General features: G+C 41.5%; 3 protein-coding genes across 5 annotated transcripts; 1 reads left to right on the top strand and 2 right to left on the bottom strand.

Annotated features, from left to right (window-relative positions):
* Positions 1-922: 922 nt before the first annotated feature.
* Positions 923-6,325, bottom strand: LOC123985559 (transcription regulator protein BACH1-like). Its single transcript, XM_046073169.1, is given in 6 exon segments — positions 923-1,912; positions 1,915-2,248; positions 2,696-2,902; positions 2,988-4,151; positions 4,612-4,869; positions 6,161-6,325. Coding segments are annotated over 5 exon segments (1,995 nt in total). The 5' UTR covers positions 4,852-4,869; positions 6,161-6,325; the 3' UTR covers positions 923-1,862.
* A 164-nt stretch (positions 6,326-6,489) lies between these two features.
* usp16 (ubiquitin specific peptidase 16) lies at positions 6,490-20,298 on the bottom strand. 3 transcript variants are annotated; one of them, XM_046073167.1, is made up of 19 exons: positions 20,130-20,298; positions 19,904-19,955; positions 11,199-11,265; positions 10,904-11,100; positions 10,712-10,815; positions 10,508-10,620; positions 10,166-10,383; positions 9,974-10,069; positions 9,729-9,859; positions 9,549-9,636; positions 9,179-9,260; positions 8,991-9,082; positions 8,859-8,912; positions 8,588-8,755; positions 7,777-8,458; positions 7,459-7,553; positions 7,233-7,319; positions 7,007-7,148; positions 6,490-6,926 (listed from the first exon to the last, which is right to left on the bottom strand). In XM_046073167.1, the coding sequence occupies exons 3-19, from the start codon at positions 11,257-11,259 to the stop codon at positions 6,805-6,807; spliced, it is 2,532 nt and encodes an 843-aa protein (XP_045929123.1). In that variant the 5' UTR covers positions 11,260-11,265; positions 19,904-19,955; positions 20,130-20,298; the 3' UTR covers positions 6,490-6,804. The 3 variants fall into 3 exon arrangements, with proteins under 3 accessions (XP_045929123.1, XP_045929124.1, XP_045929121.1); XM_046073168.1 differs by lacking the exons at positions 19,904-19,955; positions 20,130-20,298 and adding an exon at positions 12,097-12,115; XM_046073165.1 differs by lacking the exons at positions 19,904-19,955; positions 20,130-20,298 and adding an exon at positions 11,439-11,680.
* rwdd2b (RWD domain containing 2B) lies at positions 11,777-17,935 on the top strand. The gene is made up of 4 exons (XM_046073170.1): positions 11,777-12,300; positions 12,392-12,459; positions 16,610-16,978; positions 17,078-17,935. The coding sequence occupies exons 1-4, from the start codon at positions 12,088-12,090 to the stop codon at positions 17,328-17,330; spliced, it is 903 nt and encodes a 300-aa protein (XP_045929126.1). The 5' UTR covers positions 11,777-12,087; the 3' UTR covers positions 17,331-17,935.
* Positions 20,299-21,351: the final 1,053 nt, after the last annotated feature.

Consider the following 21,351-nt stretch of genomic DNA (forward strand, 5'->3'; position numbering starts at 1 on the left):
ATTTTTCCAAAATCCACCCATTTCTCTACACACAAATTCCATCATTTTTCATTGCCTTCACCATGCAGTCATTGAGAAAACACTAACATTAAAAATTGTTCACGCACGTCAGCATAGGTTGAGCTCAATTAGCACACATCTACCCAGGTGGAAACACAAATAGTCAAAATTGAAAACACACCAATCAGAACCTTCAATAGATAGATAAAAGGGGCAGAGTCAGTTCATTCAGTTTTGGAACAATGGATCCAGAGAAATCTGAAGGAAGAGGTAGAGGACACCGGAGAGGAGGATGAGGAAGAAGAGGAAGAAAATCAGTATGGAGAGGAGTAAGAGGTGAAGGAAGAGGAACAGGAGGAGTAGGAGGGAAACGGAGGAGTAGGGAGAGGAGGAGGTGGAGAACAAGAATCTCTGTTCCCAAACCAAAGACAGAACGCTGAGGAAGAATAATTTGTTGTTTGGTGTGTTGAACTGTTTACTTTTGTTATTTCTTTTGTTGTGTTCATCATGTGAAAAGGTTTTTGAGGGAAGAACCACAAGCAACATTACTAATAACCAGTTTTTGTAGTATTGTTTTGAATTTATCTCACCAGTGTGTAAGACTGTGTTGTAGTATGTGTGTTTTTGAGGGCTTGTGTGTTATTTTTGAGGGCGAAGTGTGGTTTTTCAGCAAGACTGAATGGTTTTGAGTGGAGAGTTTCATTTTGACCTGAAAATAGGATGTTTGGGAAATTGGGTGAGAAGTTGTGGATTTGTGTTTAGAGTTTTGAGAAAAAGAGGCATAATTTCAGGAAATGTGTTTAAGCAATCGAGAAAAACTGTAAACAGAGTTGTATTTCCATCTACTGGACAAACCGTGGTACAGTCCATCAACAGAGGGTGGGATATATCTTCTTTTTAATTTAAATAAAACATTGAAAACTGAATGAAAAATGTTTATTTAAATATGTAATCCATGAAAGCATTCAATTAAAAACACTCAACATGAAGACTGATTTAAATGTAAGACAATGCCATCAATATGGGCTCTGGATTAATGTGCAACAGTGCTTCAGACAAGAATATACAAAGATTGCCTTTATTTTTTCTGTATTCATACTATACTACTGAATAAGGCACATTTTGCATCAAATAACATAATTTCACGTGTTCCCCAGTAACACGTTTAGACACACTTGAACCATTCCTCAAATAGTAGGGGAAGCTGACAGTTATTAAAAGAGCATTATTCGAAAGCTAGTCTATAGTAGCATTCAAATAATACTTTCTGTTAGCTGTAACATTTCCTAGTCATCCCCTGTAAAAAAAAAATAAGTTCAGTTAGTGCTGTGCATATTTAATCAAAGAAACAGCATAGTGGTGGAATAATACAGTATGTGTGAAGATTATAACGATAGACTTATTAGCCTAAAATGAAAGAAATGTCTTATTTATACGAGTTTATGTTTGCATAAGTAGGAAAATGAGGTGGCTGTGAAGCACAAATTATTTTAGGCATCAAAACACAGTCAGGTTATGAGTTTCCCTGAGAAAAACAAACGTAACTTTAAGAAATGTCGTCTTAATTTACAAATAAAGACATTTGGGAATTACCGTGGCTTAAATGTTCTGTACTTTCAAAAAGATGAATACTGGATTCTGAGTTTACTACAATGACTATTAGAAATACAGCAAAGGAAAGTTACATTTCTCTGTCCTACCTACACAGACCTACAGTATGTCAGACAGAAAATCATTCAGTGAAATACACAGGAAAGAACACCTATCCCAAAAGGGGATTACAGTATATATTCAGTCCACCCCCTGCTCCATGGTCCTGCATGATGATTAAATTACAATAATAAAAAAATATTATAACCTAATTATAAGCTGGTCTTCTTGTACAAACAGGCGTTGAGCAGAGAGACAGATCAGGGCAGCTCTGTGGAGAACCTGCCTCCTCTGCATGTGTGCCGTCCTCTGATGCAGCAGTTTGAACTGAGCCTGCAGGCGGCTTGTTTGGGTCACACACTGAAGAACAACTTACCATTTCAATAGTGATCTGGGACTCGTCATCTTTACCCACAAGGCTTAGGGAGGAGATAGGGAAGTCTGGTGAGGAAAGCTTGGCAAGAAGCTGCAAGTGGTCCTGATCAGAGCCAGACTCGATGCTGACACTCTTACATAACCCGCACAGACTCTGCCGCGTCTCCTCCAGGTTTTGCTCCAGCTCAATTCGCTCCTGCAGCAGCCGGTCTTTCTCACTTTTCTGCAGAGAGAATGACAGCAAAGCTTATTCACTTCCTCGACTCCTCGTCATTGCATATGCCTTTTGAACAAAAACTTCATAAGTCTACAGTATTTAGATTTCAGAAATCTTTCTGGTCAATCTGTAAATCTAAACCTACAATCACCTTTCTACGGGGCTACAGAATTTACACATACCAAAGGCAAATGATTATGCTGTTTTATTACAATGTTTTATTAATTTTAGGAAAAATGATCTTGCAATACTGACTTCTATTGCAAAAATAACACTTCTTCAATCTTGTTCATGAAAACAAGAGTGCTTCCATCCACATTGCTGCAGTTCATACTGGTCACCACTAGGGGTCAATAAAGGTCACAAAGTACTTCATCCGCGGGAAAGACACTAAATTAAATCATATCATGTTTGACAACATGTTGAGAATACCGGACATAGTAGACAACTTACTAATCTTTTGATTTCACATTCTAGTTGGTGTATGCTGTCTAGTTTCCTCTTTCGGCAGCGCTGTGCAGCCACACGGTTTTTGCTTCGTCGACGAACATCATGGACAAACTCTAGCTGATCTTGAGTCAGTTCATGATGTCTAAGAAGCTGCTGGAAGGCACTCCGGCTCAGCGCTGAGATTTGCTCCACTGGGAATGGGAGCTGAATCTGTAGAGAACAATTTTAAGAGTTACATTTATTTTACTTATCTTCAGCTATCAGTAACCAAACATCAGCTGTCAATCACAATGACCTCTGCTGCTCTTTTGTTGTTGGCCTCAGTATCTCCATCTGTGTCGAAGTCAGAGTCGTCTCCAGAGTTCAGCGATGAGGACATGTAGGGGCTTTTCTCTGACTGGGACAGGCTGTCAGTGCGTGGAGCCGGGTCATCACCTGTCCCAAGGTCCCTAAGGAAAGGACAGTCCCCTACACTGGAGCTCAGGTCCAGCTGCTTCAGCCAATGAAAGTCTGATGCTTTTGCCAGATTGTTTTGGTCTGTGGGATCCAGGGGGAGTGTCTGAGCCTGATTTGGGCATAGGTCAGACCAAAATCCCTTTGCCAGATGTTCAGCCACCTCTCTCTCCACGCTGCTCCTCTGCCCAAATCCCTCTTCGTGGCTTAGAGCAGTTAGTGTAGGGTCTGAGTGATCACCTGCCATCCCCCGTTCAAGGCCAGCCTTACTCTGCTCTATTAACTCACTGCAATCTTCTGCCCCTGATGTGTTCAGTGGACATGAACCTGGGTTATAGTTGGTTTCAGCACCAAGCATCTCAACCGTCTGTTTAGCATCGCTGCCTGCTGGCTCAATGAATTCTGGAGGATTCACATCCCCTGGGGTTGACAGCTCACAGGGTAAGCCACAGTCTGCCAAACTCAACTCACTTTGATTACACACATCTTCTATCTCTAAAATGTCTCTTTCACAGAACTGAGTGGGATCTACTTTGTCTGTATCTGGGCATGGCAATGACAACACGGGGCACACACCATTTGCTGCCAACTCCAGAGATAAGGGGGCCATTTGTGGCCCGCAGTTCTCCAAACAGAGGTGTTCTTCCCCACTGTTCATCTGACCCTGTGCACTCTGAGGACACTGTGATGGGAAGTCTTTTTGTTCATCAACTCTTGAAGGCACTGAGCTGTGTGACTCAAATGATTTTGGTTGGCTGCTCTCTACGCTGGAGCCAAAACTGGCACTGGGATCCCGGCTCCGACAACAGGGTCTACGCCTGACCTCCTGTGAGGTTCTTTTGCTTTCAGAAAACTTTGGGATGAGGAAGTCAAAACATGCCGACTCCAAGTTATGAAATGCTAAAATCTCCGCACTGCTGTGAATGGCATGAATGTTTTCTTTGGTGAAGGGGAGCTTTGATGTGTAAGCAAACTGCAGCAATGGTTCAAACCCCTCAACGGTCACCTGTGAGGAAAGGAGATACAGCAGATTGTTAAGGTACAAAAAAACTCACATTACTATAGATTACTATAATATGACCATACTAGAAAGGTGACCAGCTAATAAAGGAACATATGATATGGAAATATAAAGGGTTGTTTGATACATGTCCTGAAATGTATCGCTTGCAGGTTCATAAAACAGCAATATTATTATCTGCAGGGCTGACATAGTATTTCTGTTGCAGACATTGTGATGTATACATGTATAAGCCACATTGCAAATGCTGCAAATTGGACCAACAGTCATATTACACACAAGCATCTACTGCTGGACAGAAAATAAATCTTTCTAGTCCATGTCATAAATAACAATTAAGACTTTTTCAAAAATATTTTGGTGCCTGGTCCTGCATGTATGGATATTGCAGCTTGCTAAGTGTAATTTAACATGGCAGCATTCAGCTGGACAGCAGGACACCGACCTCATCAGGTAACGTGATTACGAGATTCTGTCTGGTGACATTGGTAACCCTGCTGTGAAAGTATTCACTGCAGGAAGCCAAGACAGAGCAGTGGGCCCGAAAACTCCTGTTTTCCACCACTACTGTCACATCACACAGGACGTCCCGCTGCCTCTGGTCATTCAGACACTGGAGAACATGGGCGCTGTGCACTGCAGACTGAAAGGTGAACACTGATATGCGGGGAGCTGGGAACGACATGGTTCTTATAAGCTCATCCTGTGTGACAAAGGAAGCAGGGGGAGTCAAAAAACCATCATGATCACAGTAAACCATACACACAATACAGAATCAGTATAAATTACTCTCAAAATACACAGAAGAGTGAATTCTACCTGCCACGATTAATCATGTTCAATTAGTTAATTGACAGTAGATGAATCTGCATTTTGATATTGATAATTTTTGTCATTGTCATGTGGCAAACATCATGGGTTCTTGTGTCTTGAATGCGAATACTCTTTTCTTTATGGTAGCAAACTGAATATCTTCTGGTTTTGGACTGTTGGTAGGTCAAAATATGACATTTCGAGACATCCCCTTGGACTTATGATGGACATTTCAGAGTTAACAGCTGACATTTTAAAGACAAAAGCATTCATCGATATAATAATCCACAGATAAAAGTGATAATGAAGTTGAATGATAATGAAGTTCCTTCCGTAGTGGATTCTGTCTTTAGCAGAAGGTGCAATGTTGCTGTTAAACAATCATGTGTGTCCACCAAGCATTTTTTCATGCTGTGGGTGACCCCTTGAGGCAAATTAGATCGTTGTTTTTGGCATTGCTGAGAAAACCTAAAACATGTAAAACCACTGCAAATGAACTTCAGGTCAAATTACCTTTTCAATAATGGCAATTATTGATAACGCTAAGAGTTGGATAAATGCATAAAATGCAATTTTATAAATTATCCTAGTATATTATATAATAGCTGATTATTAGTAAATAACGTTATTTGTAGTGGCTGGGTTTCCAATTTGGAGACAACCTGCTCCAGTGCTTCTGTCTGACTTTTTAAAAATAAAAATGATGGTGTTAGCAGTTACAGTAACTTATGTTAACATTGTAACGTGACGGCCTAATGACACACTGTATGCGCTACCTAAGAGTCAGATAATCATTAAGTTAACTTACTGCAGTCCAGGTCGATTTAATTTCAACTCTTTAACGTTATCTAAAAAGTTTAAAATGCTGACTCATGTTTAGCCAACTTGTCCAACTAGGCCTGGCAGAGATGCCTAACGAAAAATATCCAGTTAGGACCAAGACGTTGCGTTACTAAAGAATGTCAACATTTTTATTAAGATATTAATGTAACTAATGGTCGAAAATGCTGTCCAAACGGAAAGGCTTTAAGCTAGGCCAGATCGTTAACGTTAACCGTTAGCTACAACTAACGTTACCGAGCGGTCTCATCTTCCTGGTATTGGCTAAACACCAAAACCTTCTGAAAAATTAACTTTACTTCTTAATATTTATCTAAAAGAAAGGCCAAATGTTCACCGACCTGCCATGTCAGCTTGGTAACACTGCCATTAGTAAATTTTAGGTTGACTAGACACTGGCCATCCGGAGCCAGACTTTCCTTTCGTCATGTGACTACTGGGACGAGAGGAAGCTATTAGACTGACTGCGCATGCTCAGTGCAAGACTCAGAATGCCAGCACACAACACAGGAGACACTTTAGACATTTTGAAGCATTTCATTACATGACATTGATAAAAAAAATAAACATATAAATATTATTTTTTTTTTTTACAAACCCCCCCCCCCACTCTTATTAATCTCCTGAAATAGATTTGTTAAATGTGTACAAATCCAATACCACAAACTGCTTCATGTCCATCTTGACTTTCATTGCACACTTATTTATTGTATCATAATCATATTCCCATCAGTGTGACTAACAAACATTTGTCCTGTTTACTACTTGCAACACTGGGTGACACCACTGTGATGAAAATGTCAACACTGTCAAATGTCCCTTCTGTATAATCAACATCATTTCATTGCAGCCATTGCAGTTTGAGTCACTGAGAAAGCAGGCCAAGGTTGTTCAACTGTTTGAGATCCCTTATACTGTGGAATTGAAGTAGCAGCAGCAGCAGCTTGGATTGTTTGGATTTCCTGAGTAGTGAGGCACGGTTCGATTAGAGGATTCTTTCATAGAAGAGGAGGTAGGCTTGGCAACTCTGGACTTTACTCTCACTCACAGGCTGGACGCTTGTGTCACTTATATGGAACCAGGATCCTCTGGGTGGCTTTGCATCTCCTGAGGGGAAGTGATGAGTTAGAGTTTATACTTAAAGTATTACTACCATGTTATTATTTGTCACACCCAAGTACACCTACCTTCTGCTGCAAGTCCATTGGATGAGGGATTATCAGGTCGTACTTTCACATACCCTGTGTAATGACCTGATCTCATTGTTCCACTGTGTTCTACAATACCGTACAAACTGTACGAAATCTGAGCATCTCCTTCTGTCATGGCCTGTTTGGAAACAACTTACTGTTAGTGCTCAGACTATAATAAAATAATGATACATTTAACAAAAATTGTTAATCCAATATTTACCTTGCATTTTACCCCACAAAAAGGAGCTAAATCAAGTGTCAGGGGGAATTGGACATGTCTGTTCACCTTACAAATACTGTATCCATTCTAGAGGAAAAAAAAAATCAAAACAAAACAATGTGTCATGTTCCTTAAACAGCTGGTTTGAAGCTGTGTTAATAAAAACAACTTGGCTGACAGTCAGTTGATCAAAGGTGTAAAAATGCTGACATTTTCTTTAACTCACCTGTTGAAATCTCTTCAAATGAAGGGTAAGCACTGGTGGGGGAGAGGAGATCAGGATTTGCTTCAAGGCGTCAGTGTAAATATTCTTCTTGGATCCTAAACAGAGCACAAATAAAGACGATGAACCTTACTGATCCCCAAATGGAACATCAGATAGAAGATCCAGTTTAACTGACTTCTTGGTTGTTGTTGTTTTTAGAATCACTGGACTTGTGATACTGTACTGCAAAAATCCACACACATGTACAGGGTGTACAATGTCAAGAACAAAAGCTATATCAACAATAGGTGAAATATGATGGAGAGAAATTCCACATACCTCCAGCTTTGTCTTTGTGTGACTGCCGTTTAGTGCAGGTGACACACAGCAGGCTATTGTTCTGCGTGAGGGTTTCCACTTCTGTGAACTGAAAAAGGCATGACTGTACTGAACACTCCTGTTTCTCAGGGGCCGTCCTGGCAGCCAGTGTGTGAAAGGCCAGTTCTGGGTCCTGATTTACTACAGTGTACTCTTTAGCCTCCAGTGGCTCATCTTCACTCTCCATGCCTTGTTCAGCATCATAGTCTTCTATGAAGGCGTCATCCAGGGTTACTTTCTCCATTTCACTCACCAGCTGTGTATCCTCTTCTACTTCCTGATCCATGTCAGACATTTTGGCATCATCTAAGATGCTGTCCTTTGAGTTCTGCTCCTCTGATAAGACATTAAAACGGTTGCTGACTGATGACGTAGCTGATGAGTCACAGTCAATCACTGACTCTTCGTCCTCTTCCTTCTCATCCTGGACTGTATCAGGGTCCCTCTGGTCCTGTTCAGACACACTGATTTGTGCAGGATTTCCTTCACTCAGTGAGGCTTCTTCATGTGTTTCATTGTCAGCATTTCCCCCATCTGGTTCCCCATCTGCAGTAGGATCTGTCTGTTCGCTCTCCGTGTGGCTCGGCGATGTAAGACTGTCCAAAGTGACTCTGCCCTCAAGCTTTTGCTGCCTCTTTTGATGCTGTAGCAGAAACATGGAAACAATACAGACTATTTAGTTTATTCTACACAATGATTACACACTCATCCATCAAAAAGATTAACTTTAACAAAAGACAAAACTTCCTTTTATATACAGTCAGTGAGGTACCTTTGCTTGCTTCTTTGCCTGCTTCTTGGCTTTCTTCTGTTGGTACTTGCTGCTGGCCCCACTGGGAATGTCATCATTTCCATTGGTCAAAGCAGGACTGTTTCTGCTTTCCTGGCTTGACTCACGGGTGTTCTGAACTCCTTTTTTTTGGTTTTTCTTTCTGTATGTCTGTAAGATGTCGCCACAAAAAGGCACATGTGTGTAACCCAAACAAAACTCGAACAAATAATTGCCCAACAAATTGTCAAAAAACACTCATAAAAGGCTTTACCTCATCTGAAACAGGAAGGGAAAGATCCAAAAACATCTCTGTGACTACAGACACCTGTAAGTGCAAAGTTATAGCCATTTAGTGTGACACCAGCATAATAGGTTATCTTAAACTTCTTTCCACAACACATACCGTTTTGCACTGCTGACACATTATAGTGCTGGTCATTTCCCCACCAAAAACTTGGTCGACAAAGTTTTTTGGAAACCCATTTTTCTCGTACTCTGAAATCAGAACTTCATTGTTACAGGACCCCATTTGACTATTTGGTGTGCCAAGACAGTATTGTACAGTAGAATGCAACTTTTTTTGTTACTTACCTTTAACTAGTGTCTTCAACTGCTCTTCATCTGTGCCTTTTCTGGATTCTTGCAATGCCTTCATGATTCCAGAGCTTACTCTCTGTAGAGACAAACACAATCGTCAAATGTATATGACTAAAGTAACCATTTGATAAGCCAGAGAGGAGGAGATTTTGCAGCTTAGTTCTACTGAGCTTGAAATAACAAAAGCTTAATAAGTGCTTATAGTGCAATCCATACCAGCTGTCTTACAAGCAGTACTGTTCTGCTGTCAATGTAATATACTGCCACATAACACATAGCCACTTGGATATACAGTGTCTGTTTCAAGTGTAAATCTTTCACCAATGGGATATATAGGGCAATTTCTTAAAAACTAAATGCATACTTTGATCTCCTCAGCCCGCATACCGTCCAGAAGGTAGCGCAGCAGCTCCTGGCTATCTTGCTGCTGAAATCCTTTGAACCTGGCAGCCCTGCAGAAAGGAGACAAGTTTTAATGTAATGATGCTAGGAAGTACATTTTAAGCACATCTTAAGGCTGAGTTCCACCTCAACTTGCACTCACTTTTTACACACTTGTGTGAACAACTCCCGAGGTGTTACCACACCCTTTTTGGATTCCTGGATCTCATTGAGAAGTTGACACATAGCCAAAGTCAGGGATCCAGGCTGGTCTAACTGCACCACAATAGGCTCCTGTAATCATTACAAAAGCAAGTCTTTATAATAAACTAATAAACTGTGTATATATTAGGCATCTAGATCTACCATCTTTATGGTTAAAAACAAACAAAAATAATGGAAACACACCAGATCCAAGGAGGCGACAGGTTTAATGTTAAGACTGATTTTCTCTTCTGTCACTTTGTTGAGAGACTGTCTTAAGAGCGGTGTTTGAGAAAGACTCTGGAAAAGACAATGATAGCGATTAGTAATAACTCCTAAATTTACAAAGACACTCATTTTAAATCAAGGGTGGCATCTTATAAAGCACAATCTTACCTGAATAACTGCATTAAAGAAACACGTGTTTCCCAGGTTGCTCAGCCCCTTTACTGAAACACCACCATTGTCTTCAGATGTGCCAGACTTCTGTGATTTTACACTCTCTTTTTTGACATTTTTCTTTTGGTGGTCCTCGTTTTCCTTGTCCTCACTTTTCTCTGTTTTTACAGTCTCTGTCATCTGCCCAACTTCTAAGCTGTCTTCCTCCTTTACTCCTAAATAACCAAACACAGCATGGTGGACATGGTTATAGAGACATGTAATTCCAATAATGAAATCTGTGTTTTATTTTATTTTAAAAACATTACAGTGATGCTCAAATTTTCCAAATGGACCCACTTTTTTCTGGTCTCTTTATAGGATCTGCAGAGGTTTGCTTTTTTAGGTTGGTCATCAGCTGAGCCAAATGTCCAGTCCTAGAGTACTGGACTTCGTCATCACATATGTAACACCTGCAAGTTTGGTAACACATCAAAACAGTACTTTTACAATTCAAACACAAGTTTGACATCTGTGACTAACACAGCACAGCAACATACTCACCACACACTCCAGTTGTCCAAACTGACCACCAGGCAATGTGGATCTGACCGAGGAGTCTGATAATGTTTGATGGCATGCTGGTTCTCAGAGTTTCGTCCACATCCCTGGCAGAAAAGATGCATCTGGCCATTTAGCAAAAGTCACTTCATACACTGTCAAAATTTGAATGATAAATGGGTTGAATAAACTCACTCTATGGCCGCATTTCAAGCACATCCAAACGGCTGCTGTTTCTTGTTCCTCTTCAGTGTCCTGTGGCAGGGTGGTGCTGATATTTTCTTTATGCTCTTCATGCTTACAATCCTGGCAACTTGTCCAATCAGAATTACCAGAGAGTTTCTTTAAAAGAGTTTGGTCTGTTCCCTTCTTAATATGTCTGCAGGAAGGACCTACGAAGATAAAAAGAAAACAACGTGGGAAAGTCATCCTAGGCCTTCCACAGGTTGCCATATGACAATGGAGATGATAATATTAAAATATTATTTACCTGTCAGGTCAATGTCATCATCCTCTCTGGAGCTCCTGTCCTTCCCCCTTTTCTTTCCCATTGTCACCTAACGTTAAGCACAATTAGACATGAATCGAAATCATAAACAGCAGTCACCTAAACTAACGCCAGCTTTGGCTAATAGCTAACGTTATATTGCATCAATTATAATGCTGCTTTACACAAATTAGTGTATGTATGTGACGTGCAACTCCATGTCTCAGGGTCCAGTCAACTTACTGTCACAAAAGGAGCCTAAAAGCTTCACCGTTTTCAGTTTCGGTTACTTTGTGTGGATGGATTCTCAAATCCGGACATAGTCAACTTGGTTTGCTGATTACAGACGTAAAATGTAAGCCCTCGGATAAGAAAATGTGTCTAAAAAGTTTCAAATTCGGAAAAAAAAAAAAAATTCACTCCGCTGATATGGCAGAAAAATCCCGGCTGACACATGCAGACGGATGAACAGATGAACAAAATGTGTAACGCCTTCTGCTGCTCGGTACGTGTGTTTCCTGTGTGCGTCGCTTCTAACAGTCCGAGTTGAAACAAAGCTCGATCACTAGGTATCCTATCACTAGGCGTGTAGCCATTACTGAAGTTGTTCGGGTGTTTAACTGTGGTGTTCCGCTCCTTCTACATATATAGCTAATTTAAATGTATTTTATTAATGTTACTCCCTTGACAAGACTTACCTAGTAGTCGCTAGTACAGAAGCAACATTATTTGCTAGCCGGGCTGTAACGTTAACGTTAATGACAGGTTACGTAACGTTAACTTAAAAGTAATAATAACGTTATCTTTAAATGCGGAGACAGAAATCTTTTCAACAGTGATTGTTTATGTGTAACACAAGTGAAGATCGACGCTGTAGTTTGCCTTCATCAGCATGTCTTACTTAGAGCGGGCTGAGTCTCAGCTCGCAGAGGTGGAGCTGCTCACCAGCATGTTTCCCACACAGGAGGAGCTGGAGATCACAGATCAGCTGGCACTTGCTGAGCTCAGGGACTATGTGGAGGGCTCAGATTCAACAGACAGCCCACCTCTTTCCAGACCTCAGTTTCTCATCAAACAGAAACTGGACACTGGGAGCACAGAGAGGGTAACAGAATAATCGACTGTCCCTGTGATTTAAATGTGTCTTAAAACGTATTTAACGCCATTGTCCTTTCTTATTTTGTTGCTCAACTCAGACGGACGTCATTCTATCATGTGCTTATCCACCCGAATATCCCAGTGTGTTACCAGAGATAACAATCAGGTAAGCCACTATCCACTTCTGATGTGTGGTGAAGGTGATGAACTCTTCTCATATATGCAAGACGAGAACAACTAACTAATTAGCTTAGTTTATAATACGTATAAAATCTTGCAAAACAGCAACACAATATGTTCATAATCTAATGTTATATGCAATGCTATAAAGCCCATAGAAATTGTAGAGACCCATCGGTGGTGTGTGTTTGGGCTTTACCAAAAGAAGTTTTCCATTCAGAGGTCATGTGTGATAATGAGCTGTTATAAAATGTCTTACCAGTTCTTGCAATTGGACATCTTACGATACTGTAACATTTTCATAAATCTTCCATGTCAAACAGACATTAATAACTCAAACACACATATTTAATTTCTGTCGGAAAAAGTAAAAAAAGTCATTCTGTAAACCCTGCGCCTGTAAACAGCAGCCTGAAGTGCAAAAAAGACAAGCCAAGGACAACCATGCCATTGGTTTGGTCTAATGTGAAAATGAAATGAATGAACATGACATAGAGACTATAACAGATATAATAACAGACTAATGACACAGATGAAAATGGGTTATGTGACTGTGGCAGAAAGTAGGCTAAGTAGTTGTTTTTTTTATTGTTATGGCCCTGTTTAAGTTAAGAAGTATGCATGGTTGAATACAGATAGCATACAATTTACTGTATGCTGCATGTGTTCCCTGCACGGAGTTGTTAAGCAGTAACAATTCATATTGTTTTCACAAAATTAGTATAAAAGCTGCTATGGGAGTAGGACAACATCAGCCTCTGTTGATGAGTAGTGGGAAGTACAGCTTGCATGGGAAGATACATTTTGGTTTATTCTCCTGTCTGCTTCATTTAGGTGGCCAGTATCTGATACAAACCATAAATCGCCATTCATGAACATATATCCAAGATAGCTCCGCAGACGGCCGCCTCGGGATTACGCTCCGTAGTGCTTTTTGTGTTTTTGTTAATTAACGCTGTTTTCTGCCGTCCCTCTCTGGTAACTTTTACCAGAGAAGAGCTCTTAAACATTGGACTTTCAACTGCTCATAGTATTCCACCGCTCCTTATTGACCCTGGAACTTTCCCGGAGTTACTAGTTGGAGGAGCGGCAGCTCTGTTTGGGATCCTTCGGAAACGGCGCAGGGGAAAACGTGCAGGCGCGCTGGTTAAACTGAGACAGCGGGGATTTCGCACTACGCTCCCTTCAGTTCACCTGGCGAATGTTTGCTCTCTGGCCAACAAAATGGACTAACTGCTGCTCCTCAACAGAACTATCTCGGACTTCTGCAGATCTGCTGCCCTCTGTTTCACCGAATCCTGGCTCACCGAGCGCATCCCGGACAGCGCACTTCACCTACCGGGATTTAATCACATCCGCGCGGATCGAGAAAGGGAGCTCACGGGAAAAACACGGGGAGGCGGACTCTGTTTCCATATAAACGAAGGTTGGTGCACAGATGTGACATTGTTGAAGAAATCATGCAGGCCTCACCTAGAGACATTATTTATAAACTGTAAACCGTTTTATTCACCGTGGGAGTTTTCCTCGTTTGTTCTGGTCGCTGTTTACATTCCACCTCAGGCCTGTGTTAGTGAGGCGTTACTACACCTGGCCGACCAGATAACTAACGTGGAGAAAAAACACCCAGACTCCCTGCTCATTGTTCTTGGGGACTTTAACAAAGCAAACCTCAGTCATGAACTTCCAAAGTACAGACAGCATATTAAGTGTCCCACCAGGGACACTAACACACTGGACCACAACTACACAACATTAAAGGACACCTATCGCTCTGTTCCCCGTGCAGCCTTGGGACTCTCTGATCACGGTCTGGTTCATCTTCTCCCGATACACAGGCAAAAACTGAAATCTGCTAAACCTGTAGTAAAGACTGTGAAAAGATGGACCAACGAGTCAAAGCTGGAGTTACAGTCCTGCTTTGACTGCACTGACTGGAGTGTTTTTGAGGCTGCAGCCACTGACCTGGACGAACTAACTGGCACTGTCTCATCTTACATCAGTTTTTGTGAGGACGTGTGTGCCGACTGAAACCTTCCACACATACAATAACCAAAAACCCTGGTTCACAGCGAAGCTCAGGCAGCTTTGTCAGACCAAGGAGGAGGCCTTCAGAAGTGGGGACAGAGTCTTGTACAACCAGGCCAGGAACACTCTGACTAAAGAGGTCAAAGCTGCAAAGAGGTGCTATGCTGAAAAGCTAAATAACAGCTTTGCAGCCAACGACCCTGCGTCAGTGTGGAGAAGCCTACGGACACTCACAAACTACAAGAGACCATCCCCCAACACTGCTGGTACTCAATGACTGGCAGACGAGCTGAATGGTTTCTACTGTAGGTTTGAAAAGCCCAGAGTCACACCTCTCCCCCACTCCAACGCCATCTTCAAACAGTCACCGTCCCCCTCTGACCCCTCACCTGCACTCAAGATCTGTGAAGAGGATGTGAGCCACCTCTTCCAAAGGCAGAAGATTAGGAAGGCTCCTGGACCTGACTGTGTCTCACCATTGTGCCTGAAAATCTGTGCGGACCAGCTGGCCCCCATCTTCACTCAGATCTTCAACAAATCACTGGAGCTGTGTGAAGTTCCCTCCTGCTTCAAACGCTCCACAGGCATCCCGGTCCCCAAAAAACTCTCCATCTCTGGACTAAATGACTACAGGCCCGTCGCCCTGACATCTGTAGTCATGAAGGCCTTTTGGAAAACTGGTCTTGGTCCACCTGAAGGACATTACAGGCCCCCTGCTGGACCCCCTGCCTACAGGGCTAACAGGTCAGTGGATGATGCTGTCAACTTGGGTCTGCATCACATCCTGCAACACCTCGACTCTCCAGGGACATATGCTAGGATCCTGTTCGTGGACTTCAGCTCGGCGTTCTACACCATCATCCCGGACATCCTCAGAACCAAACTCACCCAGCTCACTGTACCAGCCTCCACCTGTCAGTGGATCACAGACTTCCTGATTGACAGGAGTCAGCAGGTGAGGCTGGGAAACATCACATCCAGCACCCGGTCTATCAGCACTGGCGCTCCCCAGGGGTGTGTGCTCTCCCCACTGCTCTTCTCCCTCTACACCAACGACTGCACCTCAGGAGACCCATCTGTCAAACTCCTGAAGTTCGCTGACGACGCAGCGGTCATCGGCCTCATCCGGGACGGTGACGAGTTGGCCTACAGACGGGAGGTTGATCAGCTGGCTCTCTGGTGCGGTCAGAACAACCTGGAGCTTAACACGCTCAAAACTATGGAGATGGCCGTGGACTTCAGAACCTGTCTTCCATTCAGGACTTGTATATTTCCAGAGTCAGGAAACGGGCAGGAAACATCACTGCAGATCCATCTCACCCCGGACACAACCTGTTCCAGCTCCTCCCTTCTGGTAGGCGCTACAGAGCACTGTACGCCAAAACCAACAAACACAGAAGCAGTTTCTTCCCACAAGCCATCACTCTGATGAACAGCTGATTTCTGATTCAGTGTCACGAACAATTCCTGTGCAATAATCCAGTAACTCTGTCTCTAATCAGCCACCTGTTTACTGGTTTCCACTTATTTATTCACCATTCTCTATTTCAGTGCTGTTCATACTATGTCATATTGTATATACTGTATACCAATACACCTACCTCAGGTCATAGGTCTTATTTATTTTTTCTAGCATCCTTTGCACTATGCTCCATCACACTGTGTACATGTATGTGTACCTGTATATCATATCCACCTTCAACATGTAAATAATGAGAATAATAGTTTACTCTCGCATCCTTTGCACTCTGATCACTGCACTATTTGTCAATATGTCTATATTGTTTTGTTCATAGTGTGTATATTAGTGTTGTCTATACTGTAGTTTGTGTCTGATTTTATTATTGTGTTATGATATTTTTGTACGAGTAAGCACATCATGAGCAATGTACAATCCTGAGTCAAATTCCTCGTATGTGTACACATACCTGGCAATAAAGCTGATTCTGATATTGATGAGTAAGACTATCACTCTTCTGAAGATCTGTTATTTTGTAAATTTCTGCAAACCTTAGCTTATTCAAGACTTCCATTATAAGTTTTACTCCTTAACTTTGCCTTGAATCTTTTCTGATTCCTTCATACAGCATGTTTTTTTCGTGCCCTAGGTGTGCTAGTCTCAGCAGGACCCAGCAGACGCAGCTCCACACGGATCTCAACGCATACCTCTCGGAAAACAGCCAGGGGGAAGTGTGTGTGCTCTCTGCTGTGGACTGGGTGAAAGACAACCTGCAGTTCTTCATTAATAAGAGCTTATCAGCAGCACTGGCTCCTAAGAAAGACTCTGCATCTCCATGGCTACAGGAAGTGTTTAGCCGACTGTGGATTTACAGTCATCACATCTACAACAAGACAAAGAGGAAGAACATCCTGGAGTGGTCCAAAGAGCTGGGCCTGTCGGGATTTAGCATGCCTGGGAAGCCTGGTATTGTCTGTGTGGAAGGTCCTCAGTCTGCCTGCGAGGACTTCTGGTCCAGGTATCTTGAGTGTTGTTATTTTTAGCAGCTGATGTCACAGCCAGAAGCCTGCTGAGGTACCAGGTTTATTATTTTTCCAAACTTTTTCCCATTTCACAGAGTGAAGGTTCTGACATGGAAGAAGATCATGATTCGACACAGAGAGGATATTCCCCTCGATCGTCAGGGCAAGGACAGCCGGACTGTTGAGTGTATAGACTCCCTGCGCAAATTCACAGGCTTTGAAGAGGCAATGTTTGACCCCCATGGGAACAGAGGTAATCACATGGACCTTGGGCAGCTCTACCAGTTCTTAAATGAGAAAGGCTGTTGTGACATCTTTCAGATATATTTTGGCATTGAAGGGAGGTAGTGGTCACACCTAAAGGATAATTATACATAGGTATTTGACTGGTTCCTTGTTGCTGAAGTGATTTCTCCTGAAAATAAGTGTTAACCTTAAAATGGAAATGTATTCATTAGTGCACATAAATGGATAGTGAGCATGTGCCTGATAATCTGAGATAAATAAATCACCTTTTTGTGAATGTTGCTCAGCCGTTACACCTGGGACCTCATTGGGATAGAAGGCAGAAACAACATTTCAGTAAATGTTCTGGCTCTTTTTTGCTAATAGGCATTTTTCAAAAAGAAGCATTAAAATTATGTTTTTTTCTGAGAGTTTTCTCAAGGACTTGTTAGATTTGCAATTTTAATACTACTTGCCCTAGGTCTTTCTTTCCTCAAATTTTACCACTGTGTATTGCTATGAGGCTATAAGACGATTTTCAGGTCTGATAACATTAATAATTGGACAACAGTCAACAATATGCTAGATATCCGTTTATGAAATCTGTTGATTTTCCTGTTATGAATTATAGATAACATAACTGTGGAAAGTCTTAAATTTTCTTGGAATGATTAGATGTTAGTTTAAATGTGGATTACACTGGCAATTAAAATGAACATGAATCTTGATTTTAGCCCCCCATCATACAGATTTTAATGGGGATTTTGTTCCTCTGGGTTTCAATGCAACGGTGACTTGTAAGATGAGGTGCCACACAGACACACACAGCTGTAGAAATACCAATGAAACAGGTCAACATACCAGTGAGTTTATATGAAAGGAAATAAGACACAAATTGAAGACAAAGATAATGTTCCATAGTTACAGGCATTGGATTTGCAGACATGCTTAGTCTACATTGTCCAGCAGATGGCACTATTATATAATTAAAGTGGGTTATCTGATTTCTGGATGTTAACAGGTTTAAATCTAAAACAATACATAATCTCTACATACTATTAGATAATGATAAAGGTAAAAAACAATGTCCCCTGCTATTTGGATCAAATATAAATATGATTTCATTTAACTTTCATGAATCAACCATGCAGATTAAAATGTTATTTTATGATGATAAAGGCAGGGGGATCTTGTGGCCTTGAACATTTCACAAGACAAAGGAGTTTCTCTGTAAAAGCTCAACAAAAAACACACCCCACACTCACTTTTTAACAATAAGTTAGCTTTTTAAATAATTTATATTAGGAATGCTAAATGATGAACAGATACCAGATCCAGAGATGGCCTTGAGGATGGGATGCTCATCCTGATTTCAATCCCAGACCTCTTGTCCTGGGAGATTTTAGTCAGCTGGTGGTGCTGGTTCCGCTCTTTCTGATGTTACAGCTTTGCCCTCAGAGAGTGGATACTGACTCCAGTCAGATGTCAAACTTGCTTCTTCAGAAGATTCATCAGGGGAGTCTTACGGTTGGTTTGTTTAGTGAGGAAAGCTCTGCTGTTGTAGTAAAGACCGCCCAAACCGAGACCAAGGCCAGAGTTTATGGAGACCAGAACAAGACCAGTTCCCCACAAAACGTGAAATAAGATCATAGGTACTTCTCAAATTGATCTGACATTTCCATTGAAACATCCACATACAAACACCAAGAGCTGAAGTCAATGTAAGCATCTTTATTTTACACTCCTTTTCCATGCTTACCATTGCGGGGAGTGGTGACTGTCGTTAACGGTACCACCACATTTTTAATTAGGGTTAATGGTTGCATTTAAAGCAATACATTTTACATCTACTTAAATCAGACAATGCAAAAGTAATTTGATATTCCCAAAGTTATGGTCTTGAAATAAAATCCCAAGTCCTCAATGACCGAGACAAGACAGTAAATATGCGGTCGAGTCAGACGAGACCAAGACCATCAAAAGGTGGTCTTAAGACCGGTCGAGTACTACAACATTAGAGAGCTCAACTCCCAGGTGCATCCACAACTCCAGCTTGTCCCCCAGGACTTGATACTGTAAATGAGCAACCTCTTCCACCCATTCATCCTGCATTTTTGGGTCCCTTTCATCCTTTTCTCAGTTAGCTGTTGAGCTGACATGAATCATGAAGAATGTCTCTTTTCTAAATTCAAATATCACCTGCTGTGATTTAATGTATTGAGATTTGTACAATTTTAGAATAGCTTTGATATAGCAATGTCCAATGAAGTATGAATTGCCAACTTGAAAGAAATCAATTCTTTTAATAAAGGCACCTTTTACTTTAATTTTGTGCACGTGACTTTCAAGGTGCTAAATTGTTTATATTTCATTCTTTCTGGTGAGTCTCTTCAGTCCTTCACTGCCATAACTATACACATTAAACATACAGAACAGCAGACTATGTCCTAAATATGGACTTTAAAAATGCCAAAGTGCTCAGTCAGAGGAAATGTGCTGAGGAATGTTTGACATATGCCTCACTAAAAACCTTTCAGTGCTTGCTTGCTTACTGTTGTACACAGTGAATGTCCTTTTCCTTAGTTCCCCCTGTAAGTGAACCAATTTGTAGCAATTGTCATTATCCTGATATTGGCAAAAATGACTGCCTTTCTAACTAAAGACAATAAATAGCCAAGTGGAAAATGGCACCATACCTTAGTTTTACGTCTTCACGTGGTTCGAAGCTAGAGGTGAAGTGAGGAGTTTCATCAAGTGCCAGAAGAAACAGGAAACAGATCATGTGCAAACAAATAAAGATCAAACAGGAACAGAAGAGACACAGAAACAAAGTCTTTACAAACAACTATTTAACTAAAAGATCATATAGGTTTTAAATAAAGACACAGAACTAGCAACTTAAATAAAACATTTAAAACCCACCCTCTTCCAAAGGAGTATGCGAGTCCACAGCTCCACTCCTGCTGCTCCCAAACACCACCATCTGACCCACTGGTCGGCAGCCACACAGGCTGGCCTCTCAAGACCAGCCTCACACACTGGCCTCTCAAGACCAACCCTTACAAGTTCTGTTGCGGCTCTCTCATTGTTCTCAGATCCTCCAGGAACTGATTGGGCAGCTGCTGCCAATCACTAGTTGCAGCTGCGAGACAGGAGAGGGAAGGGCAGTACCTGGAGAACTACAGGAGAAGGAGAAGCACACACAGCAAAACACAGGACACACAGCTCTAGAGCTGTAACATCTAGTCATATCTGCCTGCTCCCTCCACCTGAGGTCCCTTGCTGATATCAACCTGACAGATGTGTCAATAGTAAACATGTTGCCTCTAGTAGTTTTAATTTCGTTGTCTACAGTACTGATCTTAGGCAATGGAACAATGTTATTGGCTGTACTCTAGCTACAGCTGTAGTGCCAGTATTGACCAGAGTAAATATCAGTACCTCTGGTCAATACAGGTCAATAACATCATAACAGATCAAGTGTAGACCACTCCTTAGCAGCTATATGAATTTCTTTGTTATTGTAACCTGCAGCTCCTGTATCCTCCCTCCTTACTTACTTACCTACTGATAGTTAAACAGTAGGAGTGACATGGCCAGTCAATGTTTACCTAGTTAAAAGTTTTGATCATTGTCCTTGAATCTCCAGCAACATTTTATAGCAAAGGTGAGCTACTTCACTGGAAATGAAGACCACCTCCAGTAACATTAGAAAAAATTAACACACGTTTATAAAATAAAACATTAAGCTTCAGGGAAAAAGCAATAATAGTAAATTATTATTATTATTACATTTTTTTTATTCAATTGCCATGTCTCAAATTAGCATGAGCTAGAAAGAGCTAGAAGCATGAAAGTTGGGCCACTGACTGGAAATGATGTGCAACTGCTTCCAAAGAAATATGAGCCCAGTCGACCAGATGGTGGCACTGTAATTAGGGCCAAAAGTGAAAAGTCACACCCTTTCATGTAATCCTTATTTTCTATTGACTTGAAATTTCCAGCTCAATGTGCTCTACAAAAAAGCCTTGCGGACCGTTTAAGTCCTCCTAACTCGATTTTTTATCTTTTTGATAAACACATTTGACATTTCCTCTTACACCAAAGGTCTGATCACCTCCAAATTTATTGGATCACTATTGGT

The sequence above is a fragment of the Micropterus dolomieu genome, linkage group LG17, assembly GCF_021292245.1.
Source record: "Micropterus dolomieu isolate WLL.071019.BEF.003 ecotype Adirondacks linkage group LG17, ASM2129224v1, whole genome shotgun sequence".
NCBI lineage: Eukaryota > Metazoa > Chordata > Actinopteri > Centrarchiformes > Centrarchidae > Micropterus > Micropterus dolomieu.

Excerpts from the sequence above, each read along its gene's own strand:
- usp16 (XM_046073167.1), bottom strand. The coding sequence starts at position 11,259 with ATGGGAAAGAAAAGGGGGAAGGACAGGAGCTCCAGAGAGGATGATGAC. Across the intron at positions 7,149-7,232 it reads TTTGTGGGGTAAAATGCAAG|GCCATGACAGAAGGAGATGC; the intron begins GTAAATATTGGA and ends GTTTCCAAACAG. Across the intron at positions 6,927-7,006 it reads CAATGGACTTGCAGCAGAAG|GAGATGCAAAGCCACCCAGA; the intron begins GTAGGTGTACTT and ends ACTTCCCCTCAG.
- rwdd2b (XM_046073170.1), top strand. The coding sequence starts at position 12,088 with ATGTCTTACTTAGAGCGGGCTGAGTCTCAGCTCGCAGAGGTGGAGCTG. Across the intron at positions 12,301-12,391 it reads ACACTGGGAGCACAGAGAGG|ACGGACGTCATTCTATCATG; the intron begins GTAACAGAATAA and ends TGCTCAACTCAG. Across the intron at positions 16,979-17,077 it reads TGCGAGGACTTCTGGTCCAG|AGTGAAGGTTCTGACATGGA; the intron begins GTATCTTGAGTG and ends CCCATTTCACAG.